At 46.8% G+C, this 26,156-nt stretch overlaps 1 protein-coding gene across 2 annotated transcripts in view; it reads left to right on the top strand.

Annotated features, from left to right (window-relative positions):
• PTPN18 (protein tyrosine phosphatase non-receptor type 18) overlaps positions 1–26,156 on the top strand; it is a 237,907-nt gene that overhangs the window by 142,189 nt on the left and 69,562 nt on the right. For both annotated transcript variants that reach the window (XM_086940321.1, XM_086940322.1), the window contains exons 10-11: positions 2,529–2,606; positions 3,851–3,949. In XM_086940321.1, the coding sequence (XP_086796447.1) occupies positions 2,529–2,606; positions 3,851–3,949 (177 nt within the window). The remainder of the gene's footprint in view (positions 1–2,528; positions 2,607–3,850; positions 3,950–26,156) is intronic.

The raw sequence follows: 26,156 nt of genomic DNA, 5'->3' as shown, positions 1-26,156 counted from the left end.
CCCACACAGTGCATGCATCAATGCAACTAGTCACGAGCATCAGTGGCCCCACACAGTGCATGCATCAATGCACCTAGTCATGAGCATCAGTGGCCCCACACAGTGCATGCATCAATGCAACTAGTCGTTCGCATCAGTGGTCCCACACAGTGCATGCAGCAATGCACCTGGTCATGAGCATCAGTGGCCCCACACAGTGCATGCAACAATGCACCTAGTCATGAGCATCAGTGGCCCCACACTGTGCATGCATCAATGCAACTAGTCATGAGCATCAGTGTCCCCACACAGTGCATGCATCAATGCAACTAGTCACGAGCATCAGTGGCCCCACACAGTGCATGCATCAATGCACCTGGTCATGAGCATCGGTGGCCCCAAACAGTGCATGCATCAATGCACCTGGTCATGAGCATCAGTGGCCCCACACAGTGCATGCATCAATGCAACTAGTCACGAGCATCAGTGGCCCCACACAGTGCATGTATCAATGCACCTAGTCATGAGCATCAGTGGCCCCACACAGTGCATGCATCAATGCAACTAATCATGAGCATCAGTGGCCCCACACAGTGCATGCATCAATGCACCTGGTCATGAGCATCAGTGCCCCCACACAGTGCATGCATCAATGCACCTAGTCATGAGCATCAGTGGCCCCACACAGTGCATGCATCAATGCAACTAGTCATGAGCATCAGTGTCCCCACACTATGCCTGCATCCATGCACCTGGTCATGAGAATCAGCGGACCCACACAGTGCATGCATCAATGCACCTGGTCATGAGCATCAGTGGCCCCACACAGTGCATGCATCAATGCAACTAGTCATGAGCATCAGTTGCCCCACACAGTGCATGCATCAATGCACCTGGTCATGAGCATCAGTGGCCCCACACTATGCCTGCATCAATGCACCTGGTCATGAGAATCAGCGACCCACACAGTGCATGCATCAATGCAACTAGTCATGAGCATCAATGGCCCCACACAGTGCATGCATCAATGCACCTGGTCATGAGCATCAGTGGCCCCACACTATGCCTGCATCAATGCACCTGGTCATGAGAATCAGCGGACCCACACAGTGCATGCATCAATGCAACTAGTCATGAGCACCAGGGCCCCACACAGTGCATGCATCAATGCACCTGGTCATGAGCATCAGTGGCCCCACACAGTGCATGCATCAATGCAACTAGTCACGAGCATCAGTGGCCCCACACAGTGCATGCATCAATGCACCTGGTCAAGAGCATCAGTGGCCCCACACAGTGCATGCATCAATGCAACTGGTCATGAGCACCAGGGCCCCACACAGTGCATGCATCAACGCACCTAGTCATGAGCATCAGTGGCCCCACACAGTGCATGCATCAATGCAACTGGTCATGAGCACCAGGGCCCCACACAGTGCATGCATCAACGCACCTAATCATGAGCATCAGTGGCCCCACACAGTGCATGCATCAATGCACCTAGTCATGAGCATCAGCGGCCCCACACAGTGCATGCATCAATGCACCTAATCATGAGCATCAGTGGCCCCACACAGTGCATGCATCAATGCAACTAGTCATGAGCATCAGTTGCCCCACACAGTGCATGCATCAATGCACCTGGTCATGAGCATCAGTGGCCCCACACTATGCCTGCATCAATGCACCTGGTCATGAGAATCAGCGGACCCACACAGTGCATGCATCAATGCAACTAGTCATGAGCATCAGTGGCCCCACACAGTGCATGCATCAATGCACCTGGTCATGAGCATCAGTGGCCCCACACTATGCCTGCATCAATGCACCTGGTCATGAGAATCAGCGGACCCACACAGTGCATGCATCAATGCAACTAGTCATGAGCACCAGGGCCCCACACAGTGCATGCATCAATGCACCTGGTCATGAGCATCAGTGGCCCCACACAGTGCATGCATCAATGCAACTAGTCACGAGCATCAGTGGCCCCACACAGTGCATGCATCAATGCACCTGGTCATGAGCATCAGTGGCCCCACACAGTGCATGCATCAATGCAACTGGTCATGAGCACCAGGGCCCCACACAGTGCATGCATCAACGCACCTAATCATGAGCATCAGTGGCCCCACACAGTGCATGCATCAATGCACTTAGTCATGAGCATCAGCGGCCCCACACAGTGCATGCATCAATGCACCTAATCATGAGCATCAGTGGCCCCACACAGTGCATGCATCAATGCACCTAATCATGAGCATCAATGGCCCCACACAGTGCATGCATCAATGCAACTGGTCATGAGCACCAGGGCCCCACACAGTGCATGCATCAACGCACCTAGTCATCATGAGCATCAGTGGGTCCACACAGCGCATTTCTTAAGTGTAAATTAAGTCCTACTCAGTTTAGAAGTAGCAGCCCTGATTTGATACCGAAGGTGTTGTGAAGATTACTGTGTGATGCAAGGACTGGGGAATTTTGCACCTTCAGAAATTCTGGTCTTTTACCCGATGGCTCACGGGCGCCCCCTTTCTATCCCACAGAGAGTGCCCGATAATTTCAGCGTGTTTGAAGTGGTCGTGGCCCTGAGACAGCAGAGACCGTCAGCCGTGCAGACAAAGGTAAGCGACCGCCTGGGAGCGGGTGTGGTGGGGGCTGGAGGGAGGGAGGTTGTTTGGGGGGGTACACTTGTTCGCAGCTCCGATATATTACATTTTAGGCCTCCTGCAAAATGAGATTAGATTTTTAGGCGCTCTTCACTACAAGCAAGCTGTATAATGACAATAGTATTTGTTGCAGTCTAGCGCCCTCTTGTGGCCAGTTGCGGTTCAGCTGAGCCTGCCATGACAACTCTTTATCATTTCCTAGAGCGCCCCCTGCAGGAAGAGACTGTCCCTGTTGGAGCTGTGAGCGCCCCACAGGCAGCGCACTTCCTTATAACCTCAGTGCGGGGGCAGTATTCTGTTAGTGTGGAGGTGTCTAACATATGCCAAGGAGCGCAGACACATGGCAGATTTTCAGGACGCGCACTATCTAATAAGATCAGTTTTGAATACGTGTTTGCAAATGTATTTTAGGTGGATACATGGGCGTCAATTCACCAAAACGGCAGAGGTAGCGGAAGTGACATCACACGCCATTTGACCTTTACTTTGTTTCACATAAATATGCACATGTTTACACATAAACACACATTCAAACAGGACCGGTTTTAGCGCTGGTGGCGCCGGGTGCTACAATGATTTTTGGCACTCCCACACCCCATGACCGCCTCCTCGGATTCCCTCATTACCAGCGGGCAAAAGTGCCCCTCACCTCTCCAATTATAAGTTATTGCTAACCACAGCGCCCCCCTTAGGGCACCCCCCTCGCCACAGGTCAGCGCCCAGTGCGGCTGCACCAGTCGTACAGCCCTAAATTTGGCCCTGCATTCAAACATTCCCTCTCACATAAACACTCTCACCCTCAAGCATGCATAAAACATACATTTAAAAGCATTTTTTACTTAGTTCGCTGCTAGATAGGGTCATATTCCAGCTAATTGTACTCTATTTATTATGACACTTATAGTGGGGGAAAAATGGACAGAAAACCAGGAAAGTTGAGCCCGAACTGGCGTTCATTAGGACGAGCTGCCCCGGTGTCCCAGGCACGGACTTTAGCCACCTCTATAGGCTTGAAATAGGAAAGGCAGCTGCGACCCTTGGGGGCCGCTACATGCCGTCCATGCGTGAATATCGTGAAACATGGCATGGATCTGGCCCTCCTGGATCTCTGCTGGACCCCCCCTCCTCTCACTGAAATCTTCTCCTCTGCATTCACCTGTCCCCACTGCCCCCAGTGTAACTCTTCCCTCTCTGCCCAGGAGCAGTACGAGTTTGTCTACCACGCCGTGGCTGAGATGTTTAAGAAGGAGCTGAAGAGCAGGACGTCCCACTGCTACGAGAACGTGAGCCGCACGGAGGTAGGTGCACGTGGGAGCAAAGGGTGATGCTGAGGCCTGACACTGATCAAGTGCATGTATGCAGAGGCAAGGGGTGAGGGCTGACACTGATCAAGTACATGTATGTAGAGGCAAGGGGTGAGGGCTGACACTGGTCAAGTACATGTATGCAGAAGCAAGGGGGTGAGGGCTGACACTGGTCAAGTACATGTATGCAGAAGCAAGGGGTGAGGGCTGACACTGATCAAGTGCATGTATGCAGAAGCAAGGGGTGAGGGCTGACACTGATCAAGTGCATGATGCAGAAACAAGGGGTGAGGGCTGACACTGACCAAGTACATGTATGCAGAAGCAAGGGGTGAGGGCTGACACTGACCAAGTACATGTATGCAGAAGCAAGGGGTGAGGGCTGACACTGACCAAGTACATGTATGGAGAAGCAAGGGGTGAGGGCTGACACTGACCAAGTACATGTATGCAGAAGCAAGGTCTGAGGCCTGACACTGATCAAGTGCATGTATGCAGAAGCAAGGTGTGAGGTCTGAGGCCTGTTACTGATCGGGTACATTCGTGTAGGAGCAAGGGGTGAGGCCTGGCACTAATGGGCAGTGCTTTGGTTGGGCAGGTGCTGTCTGGTACAGAGTCACTGCACTTCGTTAATTTGAAAGGAGAGTTCTTAAGTACACAGAAAGGGGTAAAGTCCGGGGGAAACGCACGCTGACCTCTTCCTGTACACAGAGACCCATGATCCAGACACCCTTTAGACCAGACGGACGTATTTACAGCGACTAATTCACGAACAGGACTTTCTTTCTTTAGTTGCTGAAACCCTTGCAGCATGGTGCAAGGATGCCTGCATTGGCGCTAGGCTGCCAATACAGCACCTAGTACCATAAAAGGGTATGGCTCCTAATCAGTAAGGCTGAGCCTTATAAACTATACAACAAGAAAAAGTGTCAATACTGATTCATTAATCAAAACTATTTCACCATAAATGCATGGACCACGAGACAATGCATCTGAAAGCTCATTAGTAGCTTTTTATTCAAATATACACATTTTTCAATCACAGAAATTCCATGCAATAAAAAAAAAACACACAATGGGGTTAAATATGTAAACAGGGACAGGTGAAAAATCCAATTTGAATTTGACAAGCATTCATTCACTCTCACAAACTCACTCATTCAATATCATACCCAACACATTCAACCGACTAGGTGCAAGCACAACAAGGGAAACTCAATAAACCACTTGAGGGGCACCGGGACCGCCAAACCATACTATTTACACCATTAATTTCTCTTATATAGTAGATTTGAATTAAAGGAAGAAGTCCTGCAAGGGACACTGGGTGATGAAAATAGAGTTTTTTCAAAGATCATCTTGAAAATTAAGACATCGCGGCATCGTTTGAATTAGATTCTTTTGGTCCTGAGGAGAATCCCAAGAACCACAGGATTCGAAACGCGTAGACCATGGGGTCTGCCAAACAGCTTTTTGCCAATTAGTTGTGGTGGAGTTACACCTATTTTATTGTGACTATTCCATTAGCGTACAGTCTGTCTGAATTGTGTGCAGCGTGTATATAAGAGAAATTAATGGTGTAAATAGTATGATTTGGCAGTCCCGGTGCCTCTCAAGTGGTTTATTGAGTTTCCCTTGTGCTTGAATGTGTTGGGTATGATGTTGTATGAGTGAGTTTGTGAGAGTGAATGAATGCTTGTCAATCCAAATTGGATTTTTCACCAGTCCCTGTGTCCATATTTAACCCCATTTTGTGTTTTTTGGTTTTATTGCATGGAATTTCTGTGATTGAAAAATGTGTATATTTGAATAAAAAGCTACTAATGAGCTTTCAGATGCATGGTCTTGTGGTCCATGCATTTATGGAGAAATAGTTTTGATGAATGAATCAGTATTGGCACTTTATCTTGTCGTATGGCCAATACAGCACCAGCGCAGGGGGAACGGATGGGAATGCTCAGTATTGGCTAAATATAGCGCATTCCTGCCCTTTCCCTGTGACGTAGGGCAGCGCATCAAAGTGACTTTCTGCGCCGCCCTGCGCTACCATACTCACAAATATGCCCTTTTGAATTTGTTAGACTGGGCTGGACTGCTCCCATGAGGCACAGGGTCCAGACTGATTTGCATATGGCCATGTCTGAACTGGGGTGGCAGAGTGGGCTAAAGAATGGTGATGGATTAAACCCAGATCAGTTGACCGGGGGTGAGTGTCTGAAAAGTTTCAGCGCTCCGTCCATCATCACTTTGTGTTTGCTTTGAATTAGTTAGCATTTGTAAACTCTTTGCTCTAGTGTATTTTGTATTGAAACTGGAACTTACCTTAGTAAGTATTGGCAAAGTCAAGAGGTTTCGGCTCTAAAAGACTGAGCTGTTGCATTTTCCAAAACTTGTATGGTACATGTGAGATGAGTTGCATTTAGGTGTCCAGTTGAGTTCTGGGGCTGTGAGGGGGCTCATAATGTGGCACGATTGAGAACTCTGGAGCTGCGGCTGAAGGCAGTGCGAGTCAGTGGCCCATAACCATGTTCAGATCACATGCTCATTCTTTCCTTGGCCTCTCTCCAGCATGTACATAGTGATGGTCACATATGTACCATTTTTAATTCCAAATTATAAATTATTAACACCAACCCATTGTTGTTATTCATTCATACTAAACTAACCAGCACTCACAAAGTCAATAGTTCTGTCTTGTTTTCGGCAGATGTTTGTTGTTGTGTGACATGTCTGGATGCAATTGCAGAAAACTCACAAAGAGGAAACTAAATACTGGTCAGGCAGCATACAGTGTAAAGCACTGGACTGCACTTCGCTTGCTTTAAGCCACACTCATAATTACTCATGCCACACTCCTTTTAGAGATCTTCTCTCACCTCCGCATTTTACATCTCATTTAAAATTTGTAAGCTCTCAATTTTGCTCAGAAGCTCGCAGCTGACACTATCGAAAGATGGGCGTGTCAAAAACCCAACCTGCACTACCATGATTCCACCTCATGCTCTTTTCACCCACCACAGACTCTCCCTTTCCCCTTCCACCAAACTAACTGCCCGTGGACCCCACCTGCAACCACCAGCTAAAATTAAGCACAAAGCACTTTGACCCGCAATAGAATTTTGCCTGCCGGCAGCTAACAGCGGTCTCACAGGTGAGATCTAAATATCGTGATATTGTAAAAGTATGGAGTCCTTGGAGTCAGACCAAAAACTTGTGGAGATGAAATGAGGAGCGAGCACTTTGCCCCTCTGTGGTACTCACTCTGCAGTGTCTCTGGGAGGGCAGGAGCATAGCTGGTGTTAACCATCAGAGGGGGGAGTTGTGCACTTAAGTGACAGCAGGCTGAGGGCCAGACCTCTTCCACTCCGATACCCCTGGCCGTGCCAGGGCTCTTGGTGCCCCCACTGGTGAAGTCGATCCAAAAGTTGTAAACCTAATTTTCTCCCTGGTGAAGCATATCCAAATGTCCTAAGCTTCTCTGGGAGTCCAGAGTCACGATGGCAGACAAAATTAGTGCAAAGCTGGGGACTGAATGCGGGGTCTTGCTAATACTAAGCAGATGCTCTGCACCAAGCTATATGCTCTGTGCTCTCTTAAAGAAAATCTTTGAGGTAAAAAAAATGCTTTCACAGACTGTGAAAAGAACATGTTATTCTTTAGCAAGTCTGTGTGTTTGCGGCTGCTGGGAAAGAAATTGGTAGCTGATGGTGGACAAGATGAGAAGCAACATACGGGAGAGAAAAGGGGGCTAAGAGAGAACCACAGGTGAGAGACAGCAGCGTGAAACACAGGGTCAGAAGCAATATGGAGGGTGGGGGAGAATCATAGGGCATGGGATGGGGAGCAGTGTGAGAGAGGATTAGAGGACAGGGGACGCAAGATAGAGGGTGGGAGAAGAACCCCAGGTGGGCACAGGAGGGAGAAGCAACTAAGAGAGTGTGGGATAGAAGCAAACTACCAGAAGAGAGCAACGCGGAGCATGGGGGAGGGAAAGTAAATGAGCAAGAGTAAGATGGAGTTGACAAGATAGGAAAATATGGGGGAGAGAGACAGCAATATAGCGAGGGGGGAGTATAATAGGGAAACAGCTGAAAAAGGCATGCACTCTCGTGGAGTGCTTCAACACAAAGAACACGCATTGGCATAGACAATAGGTCTCGCCTATGGGACCTTATAAGTGTTTAGGTATCCAGCACAATATCCTTGGTGCAACAACATCAACTGTTGCATGGCTAAACACTTACAAAGTCCAAAGGTGAGACCTATTGGCTATGCCAATGCGGGTTTTGTGTGGGATGGGCTTATTTTTCACCTTCAGAAAATTAGACAGGGGAGGAAGAAGGCAAGAGAGATTGGAAGACAGGTGGAATGTTGAGATGAAAAAGAATTTACACAAATGCCATATAAAAGGATAAATAACGGCAAAAAGAAAGAAGCAGGGTTGGCACCAAAACAAGACCGTTTTGGTATTTGACAACCTTGCATTCGGCAGTGCAGACGGCGGTCTCCTAAAAAATATGTGGGGCTCTGCAATTTACTTTTTTTACAGCGTGCCAAAAATTTCAATATCAAAATTATTACATACAAACGGACAACCAACAGCAAATATGTAGCTCAACAGAGTACAAGTTAAAAACTCCTTTCTAGTTGTACAATACTCCTAGGGCCTATGTAAATAAAAACACAGGAAGTTATGTGTAATTGAGGTGCCATTTGTTAGGTCGCTGCCAACGTTGCGACCCAGCGTGCGCTCTTTTGTCGGCTGACCTGCTTACGTGCAATGGTGGATCAGTTTGTGGGCAGGTGGAAACAGATGTGTAGAAATCTGCCCTTGTGTCAAAATATATTGTTTTTATGCGGGGTTTTATACCGAACCTCTGCAGTATTTATGCTCTTGGATAGCTGTTATTATGACTAATTTTAAGATGCTTAATTTACTAACCTAAGCAAATAGAAGGCTAAACCGGTCTTGCCAAGATTCAGATGCGCGACCACCACTCTCTGCCGCAAGCCTCAGCTGCGAGCGTTTAACCCACTGAACACTCCTGCAGGCCATGATGTATACCTTTACAGACGCTTGTGGGCACACGTTCACAGCCTGGCAGTATGTGCCCTTGGAATCAAACACTGTGTGCTATATTGGACTTGTTTCTATTGCTGTTTCGTGGATCACCCTCTGAAACGCCACTTGTAACATCTGGCTAATTTCAGACTGCTACCCTTGATTCTCCTAAACAATCAACTGTTTAAGAGTACTCATAGCGCTTAGAAGCCGACTATATGTTTTGTGCTCGGGCTGCTTCATTAAGTGGCCTCCTCATGTGACACAGTTGTTGGCCGGCTGGCAGCCCCGGGCCCGGACTGTCCAAACCCGCTAGAGAGGAAGACATGTGGCTCTCCGCCTGAAACCCCGAAAAAGATGCACAGTCACTACCTCTTACATGGCTAGCATAGTTTTGGTGATTTACAAACTCGCCGCTGACATCTGCTGTAATCTGCATGGCACACGTTCGAATCCTGGTAGGCTCAAAGCCTCCCTTCCTTCTACGGTCGATGTGTGCAGTAATATTTCACTTTTGTAACTGTAAAATCGTGCTATTTGCAGCGCCAAGAGCCTAAGGGCGACTTCAAGCGCTATATGAAAAAACAGGTTATCCATTTCTCTGCCCTCTTTTTGCACTCTTTTGACCGGCCACTTCCAGGCCTGTAACATTTCCAGATTGTAAACAGAGGTAATCATGTTGTTTTATTGGAGGTTAGGAAATACCGGTTTTGTTGGCCGCGTCTGTTTCTTATTGCAGTTTATATTTTGAATCTGTAAGTGCGGAGTGTAAACAGGGCCTGCAGAGTTGCTGTCAGATCTCACATCCTGCGGAGAAAATAAAACAGGTAACTAACTCTTTCATCAAACTAAAACTCACCCACACGCTGGCCTCACAGGTTGAAATCTTTATTCTATGGGTTGCGCAAATATTGTCTCAAAAGATGCACGGCCGCTGAACTGTTTTGTGGCTTTTCATGGAATATTGCATTCTAGAGAGCCTGCTGAAGATGCTTGTCCACATCTACAAATGATGGCCTGGAGTGGAAATCCAGTCGAAAAGGCACTTCTGAAAAGCCAGAAAAGGGGTGGGTAAATGTTAAATTATATTGCTAGCTAGAGGAAAGGCAACAAGAAACCCTGATGTTAGCTAAAGTATGGAAGATCCGCTGACATTCAGGTGAGCTACCACAGTGGGAGGACAGCTTAAGGACAGGAGGCTTCACAAAGAGCAAAGCAGTTTTGGGTGAGGCTACGCAGCCAGCGAAGAATAAAAACAAAACAAAAACCCGGCACTCTATCAAAGGAGCAAGTGAGAGAAGCTCTTTTCCCTGCAGCGAGCCGGCGGGTGCCCCCGGGCCCGGGCGACAAGAAGGCAAGGAGAGAGGGAGATATGCTGACCTGCAGCTGCTGTAAACCAAAAGCGCTTCCATCGCGATCGGCGGTCTTCACTTTTCAAGCACTGCCCTCGTGCTTGTGGCGGCATCCACCTTGCGGGAGCGAGCAGCGACCATATGTTTGTAATTAACATGGCCGCGCCGCTGCTCGCTCCCGCAAGGTGGATGGCGCCATAAGCACGAGTGCAGTGATTGAAAAGTGAAGACCGATGGCTAAAGGCCCTCCTAGGGCAGCACATGTGCGCTGCCTAGGCAAGACCTAACAAGCATTTGCAATGCAATAGGTCTCGCATTAGGAAAGTTTGAGTTATTGGTATTGTTAATGACACATTTTGTATTTATGTGTTGGTTTTGAAAATAGCTAAATTAATAGCTTTGTCATTTACAATCCCAATAGTTTTAACTTTCGCAAATGTGACACCTATAGTATTTGTAATGCAATATGTGTTGTATTTATGTGACTTAGATGTATTGGTATTACAAATAACAATGGCTTTTCATTTTTCTTAATAATTAATACTTAAATAAAAGTTTTTGTAATTTATAATGGCAATAGCTTAAATTTTTGTAAATAACTTTTGTGAAGATTATGTTCAGTGTATTTTATTCTGACGAAAATCCAAGAACAGAAGTTAAATATTAACATATTTTTGTGACATTTGTAATAAAGCTTGAAACATTGAGAGAACATATTTGAACCAGTTGTTGTTGAATGGTTGCACAGAATGATTCTGTGGTGGCGATGAGTGATGTTGTGGTGGCGACGAGTGATGCTGTGGCATTCAGTGATGCTGTGGTAGTGCATAGTGATGTTGTTGTGCCCCTGAGTGATGCTGTGGTGGTGATGTGATAGATTTGGTGATGTGATAGAGTGAGTGCGATAGATAGATAGAGGGAGGGCGATAGATAGAGGGAGGGAGATAGATAGAGGGAGGGCGATTGATAGATAGAGTGAGTGCGATAGATAGATAGATAGAGGGAGGGCGATCGATAGAGGGAGTGCGACAGAGGGAGGGCGATAGATAGAGGTAGGGCGATAGATAGATAGAGGTAGGGCAATAGAGGGAGAGCAATAGATAGAGGGAGGGCGATAGAGGGAGGGAGGGCGATAGATAGAGGGAGGGAGGGCGATAGATAGATAGAGGGAGGGAGGGCGATAGATAGAGGGAGGGAGGGCGATAGATGGAGTGAGGGAGGGCGATAGATGGAGTGAGGGAGGGCGATAGGTAGATAGAGGGAGGGCAATAGATAGAGGGAGGGCGATGGATAGAGTGAGGGCGATAGATAGAGTGAGGGCGATAGATAGAGTGAGGGCGATAGATAGAGTGAGGGCGATAGATAGAGTGAGGGCGATAGATAGAGTGAGGGCGATAGATAGAGTGAGGGCGATAGATAGAGTGAGGGCGATAGATAGAGTGAGGGCGATAGAGTGAGGGCGATAGATAGAGTGAGGGCGATAGATAGATAGAGGGAGGGCGATAGATAGATAGAGGGAGGGCGATAGATAGATAGAGGAAGGGCGATAGATAGAGGGAGGGCGATAGATAGATAGAGGGAGGGCGATAGATAGATAGAGGGAGGGCGATAGATAGATAGAGGGAGGGCGATAGATAGAGGGAGGGCGATAGATAGATAGAGGGAGGGCGATAGATAGAGCGAGGGCGATAGAGTGAGCGAGGACGATAGAGTGAGCGAGGACGATAGAGTGAGCGAGGGCGATAGAGTGAGCGAGGGCGATAGAGTGAGCGAGGGCGATAGAGTGAGCGAGGGCGATAGAGTGAGCGAGGGCGATAGAGTGAGCGAGGGCGATAGAGTGAGTGAGGACGATAGAGTGAGTGAGGACGATAGAGTGAGTGAGGACGATAGAGTGAGTGAGGACGATAGAGTGAGCGAGGACGATAGAGTGAGCGAGGGCGATAGAGTGAGCGAGGGCGATAGAGTGAGCGAGGGCAATAGAGTGAGCGAGGGCGATAGAGTGAGTGAGGGTGGTAGAGTGCTAGAGTGAGAGCGGTAGAGTGAGGGCGGTAGAATGGTAGAGTGAGGGCAGTAAAGTGATGGCGGTAGAGTGAGGGCGGTAGAGCGGAGAGTGAGCACGGTAGAGTGAGGGAGGTCGAGTGGTAGAGCGAGGGCAGTAGAGTGGTAGAGTGAGGGCAGTAGAGTGAGGGCGGTAGAGTGGTAGAGTGAGGGCGGTAGAGTGACAGCGTTTCATGCAGGTTTGCACACTTGGTTGGGGATCCATACCCGACACATGCAGGAGGGAGGGGGGTTCCTATGCCCAAGAATGATTTATAACACCTACCAATTTAACATTTTCCTACAGATTAGGGCTGGAGTCTGAACTTTTGGGATACCTCAGGTAGTAGTGACATTAATACACCTGGTTTAGCGGTGCTCTCGCTCATAATGTATTGTCTGTAGGTGACGTGTTGACTTCCTGTTGAGTGTTGGCGTATATACGTAGATGGAGCTGCCAGCTTGCTGGTGAGTGCTGACCTGTGTTTTTGAGGTGTGGTATCTTCTGATGAGGGCGAGGGGACTTCACCTCTAGATGACATGCTGTTTCTGAGGGCGGAAGGCGTCGTGTGTGAGTGGTGGGCTGTTGCATGTTAGCTGTGGTCGGCCCTGGACGATGTTAGGTTTTCTGAGCTTCTGACGTATTCGGAACAAAAATAAATGAAAGAGCAAGCCATATTCGTTTTGGTCTGCAATGTGAAAGTTAGCACTGCAAATGGAAAGATAACTTATGTTTGTGTAGGAGGAATCCAAAGCTGTGCCTCAAACGGAAATATAAAAGTGCCCGTATTTCGTATGCTAGAGTACGTTTTTTACTGAAAAGTGCTGTCACTCAAATTAAGTGTCCCTTCCGCTAAGAAGAGCTGGCTGGGACGCACCTTAGTGTATCTGGCAATTCAAAGCATTGCTCTGAAATTGTTTATCGTGGGGCTACAAACGTCCTAAATACTGAGAAATGTTGGTTGCAACTACGAGCCTTGAGCGTGTGTCTGAAAGGTGAATAATTAGAAGAAGAGCTGGTAATCTCCCCGTGCCTTACAAAAATGAATGTGTTCTTCTGTAACAAAACTGGTGCTCATGTAAAGCGCTCTGATACCCGATGTCTCGGGTCCAGTTCGCACAAAAAAAAAACTAGTCTCAGATTAATAGGCATGGAAGCATTAGGATAAAATCCTCCTGAATATAAACACTAGAAGGAGCGATTTCTGTTCCACATGGAAGCACATGAAAATTAGCCGTCTGCCGTATTTTCCCCATCGATATCTTTTTATCATACCAAAGTAAGCACTTCCAGAAACTCAACATGTCAAACGCTTCATCTTTTAAAACTATAATGAACGTATCTTAGCTAAGCACCGCCCCAGCATTATTGTAGTATTCGTACGAGAGTCCAGGCGCATGCAACTGCGCTCGTGCCCATTCACCCGTACGTTTCATGCAGGTTTGCACACTTGGTTGGGGATCCGTACCTGACACATGCAGGAGGGAGGGGGGTTCCTATGCCCAAGAATGATTCATAACACCTACCAATTTAACATTTTCCTACAGATTAGGGCTGGAGTCTGAACTTTTGGGATACCTCAGGTAGTAGTGACATTAATACACCTGGTTTAGCGGTGCTCTCGCTCATGACGTATTGTCTGTAGGTGACGTGTTGACTTCCTGTTGAGTGTTGGCGTATATACGTAGATGGAGCTGCCAGCTTGCTGGTGAGTGCTGGCCTGTGTTTTTGAGGTGTGGTACCTTCTGATGAGGGCGAGGGGACTTCACCTCTAGATGACATCCTGTTTCTGAGGGCGGAAGGCGTCGTGTGTGAGTAGTGGGTTGTTGCATGTTAGCTGTGGTCGGCCCTGGACGATGTTAGGTTTTCTGAGCCTCTGACATATTCGGAACAAAAATAAATGAAAGAGCAAGCCATATTCATTTTGGTCTGCGAAGTGAAAGTTACCACTGCAAATGGAAAGATAACTTATGTTTGTGTAGGAGGAATCCAAAGCTGTGCCTCAAACGGAAATATAAAAGTGCCCGTATTTCGTATCCTAGAGTACGTTTTCTACTGAAAAATGCTGTCACTCAAACTAAGTGTAATGCCCTTCCGCTAAGAAGAGCTGGCTGGGACGCTCCTTAGTGTATCTGGGAATTCAAAGAATTGCTCTGAAATTGTTTATCGTGGGGCTACAAACGTCCTAAATACTGAGAAATGTTGGTTGCAACTACGAGCCTTGAGCGTGTGTCTGAAAGGTGAATAATTAGAAGAAGAACTGGCTGGGACACACCTTAGTGTATCAGGCAATTCAAAGTATTGCTCTGAAATTGTTTATCGTGGGGCTGCAAACGTCCTAAATACTGAGAAATGTTGGTTGCAACTACGAGCCTTGAGCGTGTGTCTGAAAGGTGAATAATTAGGGGAGGAGAAATGCCTGAGGCAAAGCGGCCGGGAAAGGATCCCTTTGATGTGGCTGTGAAAGCAATTAGGGGGAGGAGAATTTAGGCCAGCACGTACTGTGCACACTGGGGAAGCCTGTGGGAGGGAGGCTGATTGCTTTGATGTGGGGAAATGCACGTGCTTGTCTTCACGTGAACTGTTGGAAATCCGGCCTTGGTTTGAGAACCTATTTTGCACACTAAAATTCGATCCTATCCATTCCTGCGGAATGGGACAGGCTCGACCTAAAAATGCCCCCTTTAGAGTGCTCTGCTGCTCTCTGGTGCTAGGTCGGCGCTAGGGAAGAAACACGTCTAAATCATTTGTGTTCAGAAAACAATCCTTAACTTAAAAATAATGCAATACTTCCACCTAGTGGTCAAGTTAAAGAATAGTATATTAGCTGGGATGTTCTTCATGCTTTTAGCACCAGAGCTGTGAAGCTGTTCTTGCTGAACCGGTGCTCAAGCAGCAGCCATAGACTGCTCGTATGATTCTAGTGCCTACCAATCTACCTAACACAGCACTAACTCACATGCAAATGATGTTTCTTTCTACAGTTTTGCATCTTCAGATTGCATGCCAAGTCAAAAGGCCTCCTTCGTCTTCCGAAAACCCTGCCGAAAAACTCCCCTTGACTTTTAACTTCTGATTGTCCTCTCTTGGTTTCTTTTGGCTGACCCTCTTCTTACTGTCGATCCTCTGCGCGCCTCCTCTCTCTGAGCACAGCCTGGCATGTTTCCCTTAATCTTTATTCTTCTATTTCTGCAAATTGCCCCCATTTAATGACATTTGAAAAAAGCACAACCTCCCCTTCTTTGAAGTCATACCTAGTAGTCATCCTAATATAATCACCTCCAACTCTTCTATTAATCCCACCAACCATCTGCGTGAACTCCCAGACCTTCCCCCACTATCGATCACTCCTGGCTCCTGTTAATATAACCCATCGCAAACTAACTGGACTAAATGCATGAAACAGCTTCCATGAGAATACAAGACTGAGCCCAGTACCCAATAACCACTACCTTTGGGTTTCGGGGCAGCAGGCTGCCTGGAGTAAAGTGCTTCAGCACCTCTTCAGGAGTAGTAGGCGCTATATAAAAGCAATTTCAATACAATATTTCTTCCACTACCAAGTATTTATTTTCTTAGCAGTTATTTACTGCAAGGGTTGTAAATAGCTCCAGCTTTTCATAATGCAGCCAATCCAGAACATTTTATAAAAATAAAAAAAACTGTGACGGGTATTAGTGGGTATGTCTGGGCCAAGTGTTAACCCGGAATGCTGATATGGTCTGCAATATAATAACTGAAGTACTCACGATTAAAAGAGGCAAAGTGAGCTGCCCTCCATGAATAAAAACATAATTGGTAGTGGGTGCCGTAAAGTGCTAGTTCACAATGGATGAGGGGGTTAAAGACTGTACTATCAGCCCCAAGCGGTTTGGATTTGGCTGGTCTGAGCTTTCAGCCTCTTTCGTAGCAGCACAGTAAAAATGGGGAGAGGTGGGGCAATTTCCCCCGTATCCCTCTCAGTGCTTAATTTATTAAAAGATTTGTTTCAGGGCCCTTGTCAGGAGGCCACCACAGCGTGCACCGCCCATTGCCACTGCCAGCGCTGCCAATGACAGAACCAGCACGACTACTGATCATCACACTGGTTAAGGTTTTACAATTCAGACTGTTTATGGGCCCCAAAGCTGAATGGCTTGGCAGTAGGTTTAGTTGTTTTAAATGCATATTGAAATAATAATCAACTGTAGTTCTGCTTATCTTCAAATTACACATGCAGCGCCACCATGTGGCACCTTTCATAAGTGCCTGTGTTGACAACTAAGTGCCGGAGCCGAGCACCGGAAACCACGGCTTAAATTAAGCACCGATTCCTCCCCTTAAAGAGACCCAGTGGAGTGCTTTAGGAGAGGCTGTCGGCATACGCGGCCTGTCTCACAGCGAGTGTCACTGTAATCACAGCTTGCGCTACAAAACAAGCTGTGCTTATGCTGACAAGCTGCATTCAGAAATGACTGGGTGTGGGCAGCCGGCACCCGTGGGCCTTAAGATCACATGGCCATCATTCAACAATCTCCCACCTCTCTACCAACACACATAGGGCAGTGGTAGTGAGCCGCGTCCCACAATTCTACACGGCCCCACCTGTGTTGCATACTGCCTAGAGGAAGAGCACTGCTGAGGGGGAGGGGTACAGCTCTGAGGTCAGCCTGGACCTCCTGCCTTCTGCAAGTGTAAGTGACTGACATTTATAGCAGAAATACAAACTTTTAATTACAAAACGTGTATTTTTGTATTGTTTATCTTTAGTGCATTAGATTGTATCACTGCATAGAGTGGTCTTCATTAGGATTAGTGAACCACATTCTTTCTGCCTTGATAATATTAATAATCACTCAAGAGGCAACTCAGTTTGTTGTGCCTTCTATAGAATACTTTAATGTTATAGATGGAGCAACACCTTCCTTTAACCAACCATATAAAAGGAGGTGTTTTAGTACAGCTGTATCCTGGACGAAATTATTTCAAAGGGCACTCAAATGTGATGATCATGGAAAAGGAGGCACAGAAGAAAAGTAATTGCCCAGGGTCACACAGTTTGGTCAAGCTGGGAAGCCAAGACTGAAACTATATTTCCTGATTACACAGTATGCATTCACCTGGATCGGTATCACATTCTCTATCCGTTCTACCCTGCAACAATTGTATTAATGGCCCAAGGGGCAAGTAAGCTGTCTTGTTACTTCTATACAAGACACTTATTGTTGTTGATGGAGAAAAATCTCGGTCTATTAAACCATAAACAAGAGAAGTGATTGTACACAGGCCCCATAAAACCTTCTGATCTGCTTTTTAGTGCTTCTGTGTGGTGTAATGTTGCACCCAGACCCGTTACCCCTACACAACACTACCATAGCTGGCGCGGATTAGGCAGAGGGCCGAAAGATCGAAGGCTTTATATTATCAAAATGTCACACATATGGAGGCATAAACTCAGCAACTTTATTAAAATGCTAGGCCATTTGTCCAAACATGATGAGCCAGCAGAAGACCTGATATGGCCACCAGATGGCGCTCCTTCCATACTCACAGCAGACCTCAGAAACACAAAAAGGGAATGATTGTTCTGTTTCTAAGCATTATTGTCAGTAAAACCTACATTAACTGGAGATATCACCAAAAAGAAACGCAGAGATCCCTTCTACACTGATGCAGCACAGAAAACAGGATCATGATGTGGCCCCTGGTCCAGACTGTGGTGTCAAGTAGGGCACGTGTAAGGTTTACCCAACTGGGACATAACTCCTGATTCCAAGGTGTCAGTCTGATGATCAGGTGCAGCCTGTGCTCCTATCAACTTGCAAGCTGCACGCAATCACAAAAGTGTGGTGTGTGTGATCTGTGCCTGATGTTTGCATCCCAGTCGTGATCACACCCATGAGACTGAGTCTGAGGCTTACTGGCGTTAAAGACATCTCTGGGGTCGAGTGAGCTTTTCCACCCAGAAGCAGGTCCCTGATACCTGAGAAGTTCCTGGCGCATTCTTAATTGAAGGGCCCCTGCGACGCGAGTGTTGCATTGGTGCCAGGACATTGTGAGCTGGTTCTGACCCATAACTCACCACAGGAACTTTCCAGTTGTTCTGGTGGCAAGATTTTCTCCAAGGCTGAGCTTTGGCCTGAAGACTACAAGATCCAGACAGTGTAAAGGAGGATTGCAGCCCCTATGGACATCCTCAAAGGCTGCTCCATTGGGACACATTGCAGCTTCATCCTCTCATGCACATGAAGTAGACTGTCCGCTTGTTTCAGTGAAGGCACCAGGACACCTCCAGCGGCACTACTGATTCTAGGCAGAGACTAGTAACCGCAGGGAGACGTCCTCGGCCTAGAATTACCAGTTTAAACTCAACCTGTACTCTAGAGTCTTGGGCACACTACAGGATGTCAGTGACTCCTGGGCTAACATGGCGGCTGGGTCTCTGGAGCAGAAGAAGCTTGACTCAAAGACACAACACGTATCGAGGCCACTGACCTCCACAGAGTCTGGACTCAAAGACACAACACGTATGGAGACCATTGGCCTCTACAGAGGCTTGACTCAAAGACACAACACGTATAGAGACCATTGACCTCCACACAGGCTTGACTCAGACACAACACCTATGGAGGCCATTGGCCTCTACAGAGGCTTGACTCAAAGACACAACACGTATGGAGACCATTGGCCTCTACAGAGGCTTGACTCAAAGACACAACACGTATAGAGACCATTGACCTCCACACAGGCTTGACTCAGACACAACACCTATGGAGGCCATTGGCCTCTACAGAGGCTTGACTCAAAGACACAACACGTATGGAGGCCATTGGCCTCTACAGAGGCTTGACTCAAAGACACAACACGTATGGAGACCATTGGCCTCTACAGAGGCTTGACTCAAAGACACAACACGTATGGATACCATTGGCCTCTACAGAGGCTTGACTCAAAGACACAACACGTATGGAGGCCATTGACCTCCACAGAGGCTTGACTCAAACACACAACACGTATGGAGACCATTGACCTCCACACAGGCTTGACTCAGACACAACACCTATGGAGGCCATTGGCCTCTACAGAGGCTTGACTCAAACACACAACACATATAAGTCCACTGACCTCCACAGAGGCTTGACTCAAAGACACAACACCGGTTTGGAGGATATATAACACATTTGTTACAATCACTGGCAACGTCAAAGGGTCTCGCTTTTATACCGCGAGAGCCTACCTATTGGTTTTGCCAATGCTTGCTTGTAAAGCACAGTTTTAAAAAATCTAAATACTGGAGGAAAGCAAAGGTATCTCAGAATACTGAATTCAATATTTTCAGTATTGACAAAAAGCATTGTTTTTTCCAAATACATTTCACCCAGGAAACAGAATTTTAAAAGAATACGTAACAGAATTTAAAGAAATATGCTTACCAATTGCACTTTCCTCAGGACTCCCAATTGAAACAAATAAAAGAGCCATTTGGCCCTCTGCAGTAGCACAGACAGCAGATTTAAGGGCCTCCAGAAGTGGAGAGACACCTCCTTTTCAGTCTTGCAACTTCTGTATCCAGTGCCAGTGAGTGCAGCAGCCAGCCCCTTCCCCAGCCCCATAAAAGCCTATGGGTGCCAAGAACTGAGGTTTTGTGCAATATGTGGAATGTGTTAGATAAAACAGAAATAACCCTTAAAGTCGGCTCTTTAGTCATTCTGTGCACAAATATACCTTTTGCTGTGTTTCTACAGACAAGCTGGGAAGGCTACACTGAGAGTGCAGTGGTTTGTGTTTGAGGTGGGAGGCAGCACACGAGAGAGCGCAAGAAAACACATGCATTGTCATGGAGTGCATAATGAAAAAGAAAAATAACTTCCCTCAATGTGAGCAGTGGAAGGATACAAGTCATCTAATCGTAACGATGGATGAGGGTATGCTCCAGGGCAGGGGCGCAACTAGACCCGAACATCGGTGGGGGCTAACACTCCCAGCCAGGGATCGCACTAGCACTGGTCACCATCGGTGCAACAATTTTTTGGGGCGCCCCTCCCCCATTTCCTCCTTCTCCATGAATTCCCTCACTACCACTCACCAACAATGCACCTCATCTCTCTATAGCACCTTTCTGACAAACATTTCATTTGTTTGTAACGCTCCTCATAGTTTACTCACACTCAGTTCTGTGATCTGCATGGTACTCATTCTCTGTAGCAGGCACATTAACCCTCTGTGCTGTGTAGGTGGCAGGAGTGCCCATGTGAGTGTACGGTGAGCGATGAAACAGTGTGAGAGTAGGGTGAGAGGAGTGACTGCAGGGTGAGTGAGGTGACCATATGAATTTGGGTGTGCATGTTAGTGCAGAGTGGGACTAATGAATGCATGGTTAGTGATGGGCTTGTTTAAGTGAGATTGTAGAGAGCATTGAGGGGAACAGGTGAGTGAAGTGCCACATGAGTGCAGGGTGAGTAGTGTGCTCGTCTGACTGCAGGGGAGGTACAGGGTGAACAGCGCAGGTGCATTCTGAGCACTTATCTGTGCATACTTCGAACAGCAAACATAAATAGAAAGCACTTTTAATTCTGTTCTAGGGGTGCCTGAATGATCCATGACTGACAATGAAAGGTAACAAAGACAGAAAAGTCACATTTCAAATGAATACATACTTTTTTATTTATAACTCTATTTAGTGTGAAGACAAGATCTTTGCAGGCTCTTTAAACAACACATGGCTGGCATTTTTCTTTTGGCAACCCTACTTTATATTCCTTTTCATGAAATGCATTATCACACTACGGAAGTAAATGTAAAATACAAATGTAAGGAATAGGCAGAGTGGAGGCCCAGGGGGTATAGGAACCAGAAAAAAACTACGCCTCAGTAACCAGTTTACACAGGTATGTAAATTAGCAAATGGTCTTTAAAGACCTGCGAAAAATGTGGGCGTGCCGGAGATAAGACTCCAGACACTGCCCAGCCAGGCCACAGCAGCTTGGGCTGAGACACACGACGGGGGGGCCTTTTAGCCCTATGGGTGGTGCGTTCCCGATCCAGGGGAAGGACAGACACAAGTAGAGGAAGGAGAGCCATCAAATAAGAAGCAGCCAAATGAGAGTCGCACCAAAGCCAACTTTACTCTAGAAACTCATCAACAAGAGGCTGCGTCGTTAACATATGCAAATCGGTCTGCCTCGTCTTGGCATGATACCCTCATGAACACACAACTCTGTGTCTGTAGAGCATGACTGGCTCAGAAACACGCAGGCCTACTCGTGTTCGGAGTGGCTGGGCCATGAATATGTGAGGCTGCATGTAAATACAAATTCCTGGATAAGCAAGTCAAGTGCTTGAAATGGAAAAATAGAAGTGCAGGTACTCTGTACCAGAGTACCTGCTTATTTCTGAGCAGTGCCGGGACTCTTCAATTAAAAGTATTGCATTTCTCTTGAAGTGCCGGTACTCTCCCTCTCAAACTCAAAAAGTGCCGGTACTATGTACCGGCCCATTCAAAGCACTGAAATAGTCTGACCTTTCACACAGTCTCTCTCTCCCATGTACAAACACAAACAGACTCTCTTTCACACACTCTCTCTCCCATGCACAAACACACACAGACTTTCTGGCACACACACACACTCTTCCATGCACAAACACACACACACACTCTCTCCCCAAGCACAAACACACACACTCTTTCACACACTCTCTCTCTCCCATGCACAAACACAGACTCTTTCACACACACTCTCTCTCCCATGAACAAGCACACAGACTCTCTTTCACACACACTCTCCCCATGCACAAACACACACTCTCTTACACACACTCTCCATTCCCAAGCACAAACACACACAGACTCTCTTTCTCTCTCTCACACACACACACACACACACACTCTCTCTCCCATGAATAAACACACACACTCCCTTTCACACACACTCTCTCCCCATGTACAAACACACACTCTTTCACACACACACACTCTCCCATGCGCAAACACACGCAGACGCTTTCTCTCACACACACACACACACTCACACTCTCTTCCATGCAAAACACACACAGACTCTCTTTCACACACACACTCATTCCCCCATGCACAAACATACACAGACTCTCTTTCACACACACTCTCTCTCCATGCACAAACACACACAGGCTTTCTTTCACACTCTCACTCCCATGCACAAACACACACAGACTCTCTTTCACACAGTCTCTCTCTCCCATGCACAAACACAACATGACTCTCTTTTACACACACTCTCTCCTCCCATGCACAAACACACACAGGCTTTCTTTCACACTCTCTCCCATGCACAAACACATACAGACTCTCTTTCACACACCCTCTCTCTCCCATGCACAAACACACGCAGGCATTCTTTCACACTCTCTCTCCCATGCACAAACACATACAGACTCTCTTTCACACACACTCTCTCCCCATGCACAAACAAACACAGGGTTTCTTTCACAGACTCTCTACCTTGCACAAACACACAGACTCTCTTTCACACACATTCTCTCTCCCATGCACAAACCCAAACAGACTCTTTTCACACACACTCTCTCTCCCATGCACAAACACTTACACACTCTTTCACACACACTCTGTCTCCCATGCACAAGAACACACAGACTTTCTTTCACACAAACACACAATGCAGAAACATACGCATTCAGTGTCCCTGCCGTGCTGTGTACCTCTCAACAACAGCCATACACGCCAACACTTCCTAATAAGTCCAAGTCTCACACTTTTTTGAAACAAAAAATACTTTTCTGTGAACTTTATCTCACTGCAAATTATTGTGTAAATTCTGTCCTGTCTGTCTTTCTAAATTTTCCTCTTTTCTGTTGCCAAATGCTGGCATGTGTGAGCACCTCCAACAAAAATGTGGAACTAGTTTGTGAATTGCAGAACTAGGCAGAGGGCTCCCAAATCTCCCTCTGTTCATGATTCTTGGCATTGCAGATGTAGGTCTGCTTAGCAAGTGTCCAGTATGTTCGTATGTGCAGCTCTAGAATAGGTAAGAAATGACTGATCGAAGAATCCCACCAGGTCTGTCCAATAGACTTTTTAGTTTTAGGTCTTCCATACCGCTAGCTTCTCTGTAAGCGAACACTTCTTATGGACCATACCAGAGGCTTACAATGGGCTAAGTGCCCGCCTATTGCGTTGAGTTGGTTGGCGTTATTGTCACTCTCATTTGCTTGAATTTTATTCAATGGCTTTCCTTCCTCTTCTAGTGTTTGTCCCTGTCCTGGAGCATAAATGTTAGCACCCTTTTAATTGGCTGTCTGGTATCCTTATACTGCTCCTATTCCGTCATCCCCTTTGGTTTTGCTTTGTTCGCCCTAAGTTGGAAGGGTATACCCAGACGTGGGTCCCTTGCTCACTTGGCCACTGGATTCAAGCTAGCCTGGATGCTGACGGCTGATTAGCCAGAAACCGGTCCTAGGATGCTTGTTTCCGGTCCAGGGAAGACATGGCTTGGCAGTTCGGGCTGGACTGTTCCCATGAGGTACAGGGTGAGACTGATTTGCATATGGCCATGTCTGAACTGGGGTGGCATGGTGATCTAAAGAATGATGATGGATTCAACCTAGATCAGTTGACTGGGGGTAAGTGCTTGCAATGTTCAACACTCCGTCCATCTTCCCCTTTGGTTTTGCTGTATTCCATAGAAAGCATCAGCAAAACCCATTGGCAAAGAAAACAGTTCAAAAAGGTAAGACCGTTTGGCCTTCTGAATGCTTGTTCCTGTCTGTTCATGGAACAGATACAGCGCCCTTACCAGGTCCACGTTTTTAGTTGAAATTTTTTTTCATGTGTGCTTAGTTTCATAACAGTCAAAACTGGGGTCTACTGGGAAATCTGAGATAATACGCAGATATCTATAATAATTTTTTTCTTTGTTTTTTTACAGTGGGACCCCCCCCTTCTCACTCTATCCGTAGTCATACCCCTTGCCTTTACACACAGAGCTATCCCTTATGCTGTTACCTCCACTTACTCAAACCTGGTACGATAGCCTATTCCACAATCCGATCTTTCGCCAGACCCTTCAGGGATATCTCTTTTTTTGCACCATTATCCTTCATGTATTCCTTTTCCTTTCTCTTATTTTAAAATAACGACAAAAATACCTTTTACATTTTAGTTTCAGTGTAATATTCACTGTGAGGCTTACCTGTACCGCTCCTGATTTTTTCCCTTGAGTGTTTTTGTTCCCCCTTTTTTACCCAAGACTACTGTTTCAAGGTTTTTTTTCTGAGACTTAGGTCCCACGCCACTAGTAGTTAATTAGTGCCGGCAGGTGCCGCTGGGACTGACTGGCTCTTCTTTTTATGAACCTGTACTCTCATGGTCCCTCTGATGGGCAGTAGTCCCACCAATCTTTCACAAACGTGTTGAACATTTTTGATGGTCAGCTGCCCGTCCTTTCAGGCTTGTGGCGCACCATAGCCAGGTAGGGACTGGGCCTAGATTTCCTTGAGGCCTGCCTAATCATGGTTTGAAGTTAGGGTGACTAACTCCCTCCAGGTCATTACAGACATTGTTTCCATTTCTGGACTTTCATGTGATAGCCTGATGCATTCTGGGTGTTATAGTCTTGTTTTGCTTTAACTGAACGCCTTAGACTAAGTCACCATTTGTAGGAGAAAATTTGAGGGCTGGAGACATCATCCGTAATGGCCTGGGGTCAGGCGGTCACTGTCCTTGAAGGAGAGACAGCAAGCAACAGAAACCAGTGAATGGGTTGAGTGGCAGCCAGGAGCGCTGACATTGTGTACAGCGGCCACCTGTCACACTGTGTGCAGACATCTCAGGCTCCATAGAACATTCCCCAGTAATGAGGCCACCTCCCATTGGAGGAGGAGGAAGCAGGGTCGCTCAGTGGAGGCTGTTGTTGCTACTCACTTCCTTTGGCTTCACACCTCCGACAAGACCTCACAGGACTGGAAGCGAGATGCCTACGGTGCATGCTTCACTTGCCACATGCAGTAGTGCAACACCAATGCATGCAGTGCTCTTCCGCCAGGGTCCAGGCCGCAGCGCGTCACATGACCCTCACCCCCGCCTCCATCGCTACACTTCTGTGCTGTGAGGGGTGAGGCTGGATATGTTCCTCCAGGAACCAAGGTGCAGAGCTGATGAGATGTCACGAGTAAACTTCAGGAGTCCCCTAACAGGATTCTCTGGCAACTGATGATTGTCTGGAGGCTTCTGAAGATCACTCTTAACAGCTGCGTTCCACTAACTCTTACTTCCAGGACACACGGCTGAATCTTCAAACTACACCTTGTGTACATGCCAACACACCCAATTTAGATGAGAGCCACTTGCTTTTTAAAGCCACAAATGAGTTTAATGTAGCTTTCTCCCAACTAAAAAAGTATCCAGTTTATTGGAAGTGCAAGGCGAAAATAAATTCCTATCATATATTTTTCAAAACCTCCCTCTTTCCTGCTTCCAAATGTTGGAAGGTATGTTTGTGTCTATATAAAAAGTTGGCTTCAGAACGTAAGGAAATGAATCTTTTGTGTCGTCATCTTGAACCTATCTAATATCTAATATTTTGTAGTCGAATGATTCAGATTCATATAGAATGCATATTGTAAATCTAATGCGTCGCTTATGATCGTTCACCCACACAGATTCTATGTAGTTCAGCTTAGCGCTGTGCTTGAAACGTGTCAGTGAAATGTCGCCCTCATTGCCAGTGGCCAGGTTAACTGCAATATGTGCAAAAATGCTGGTTATCTGCCTAC

The sequence above is a fragment of the Lissotriton vulgaris genome, chromosome 10 (genome assembly GCF_964263255.1).
Source record: "Lissotriton vulgaris chromosome 10, aLisVul1.2, whole genome shotgun sequence".
In the NCBI taxonomy this organism is placed as follows: Eukaryota; Metazoa; Chordata; class Amphibia; order Caudata; family Salamandridae; genus Lissotriton; species Lissotriton vulgaris.
This window is presented reverse-complemented; position numbering and strand designations above follow the sequence as displayed.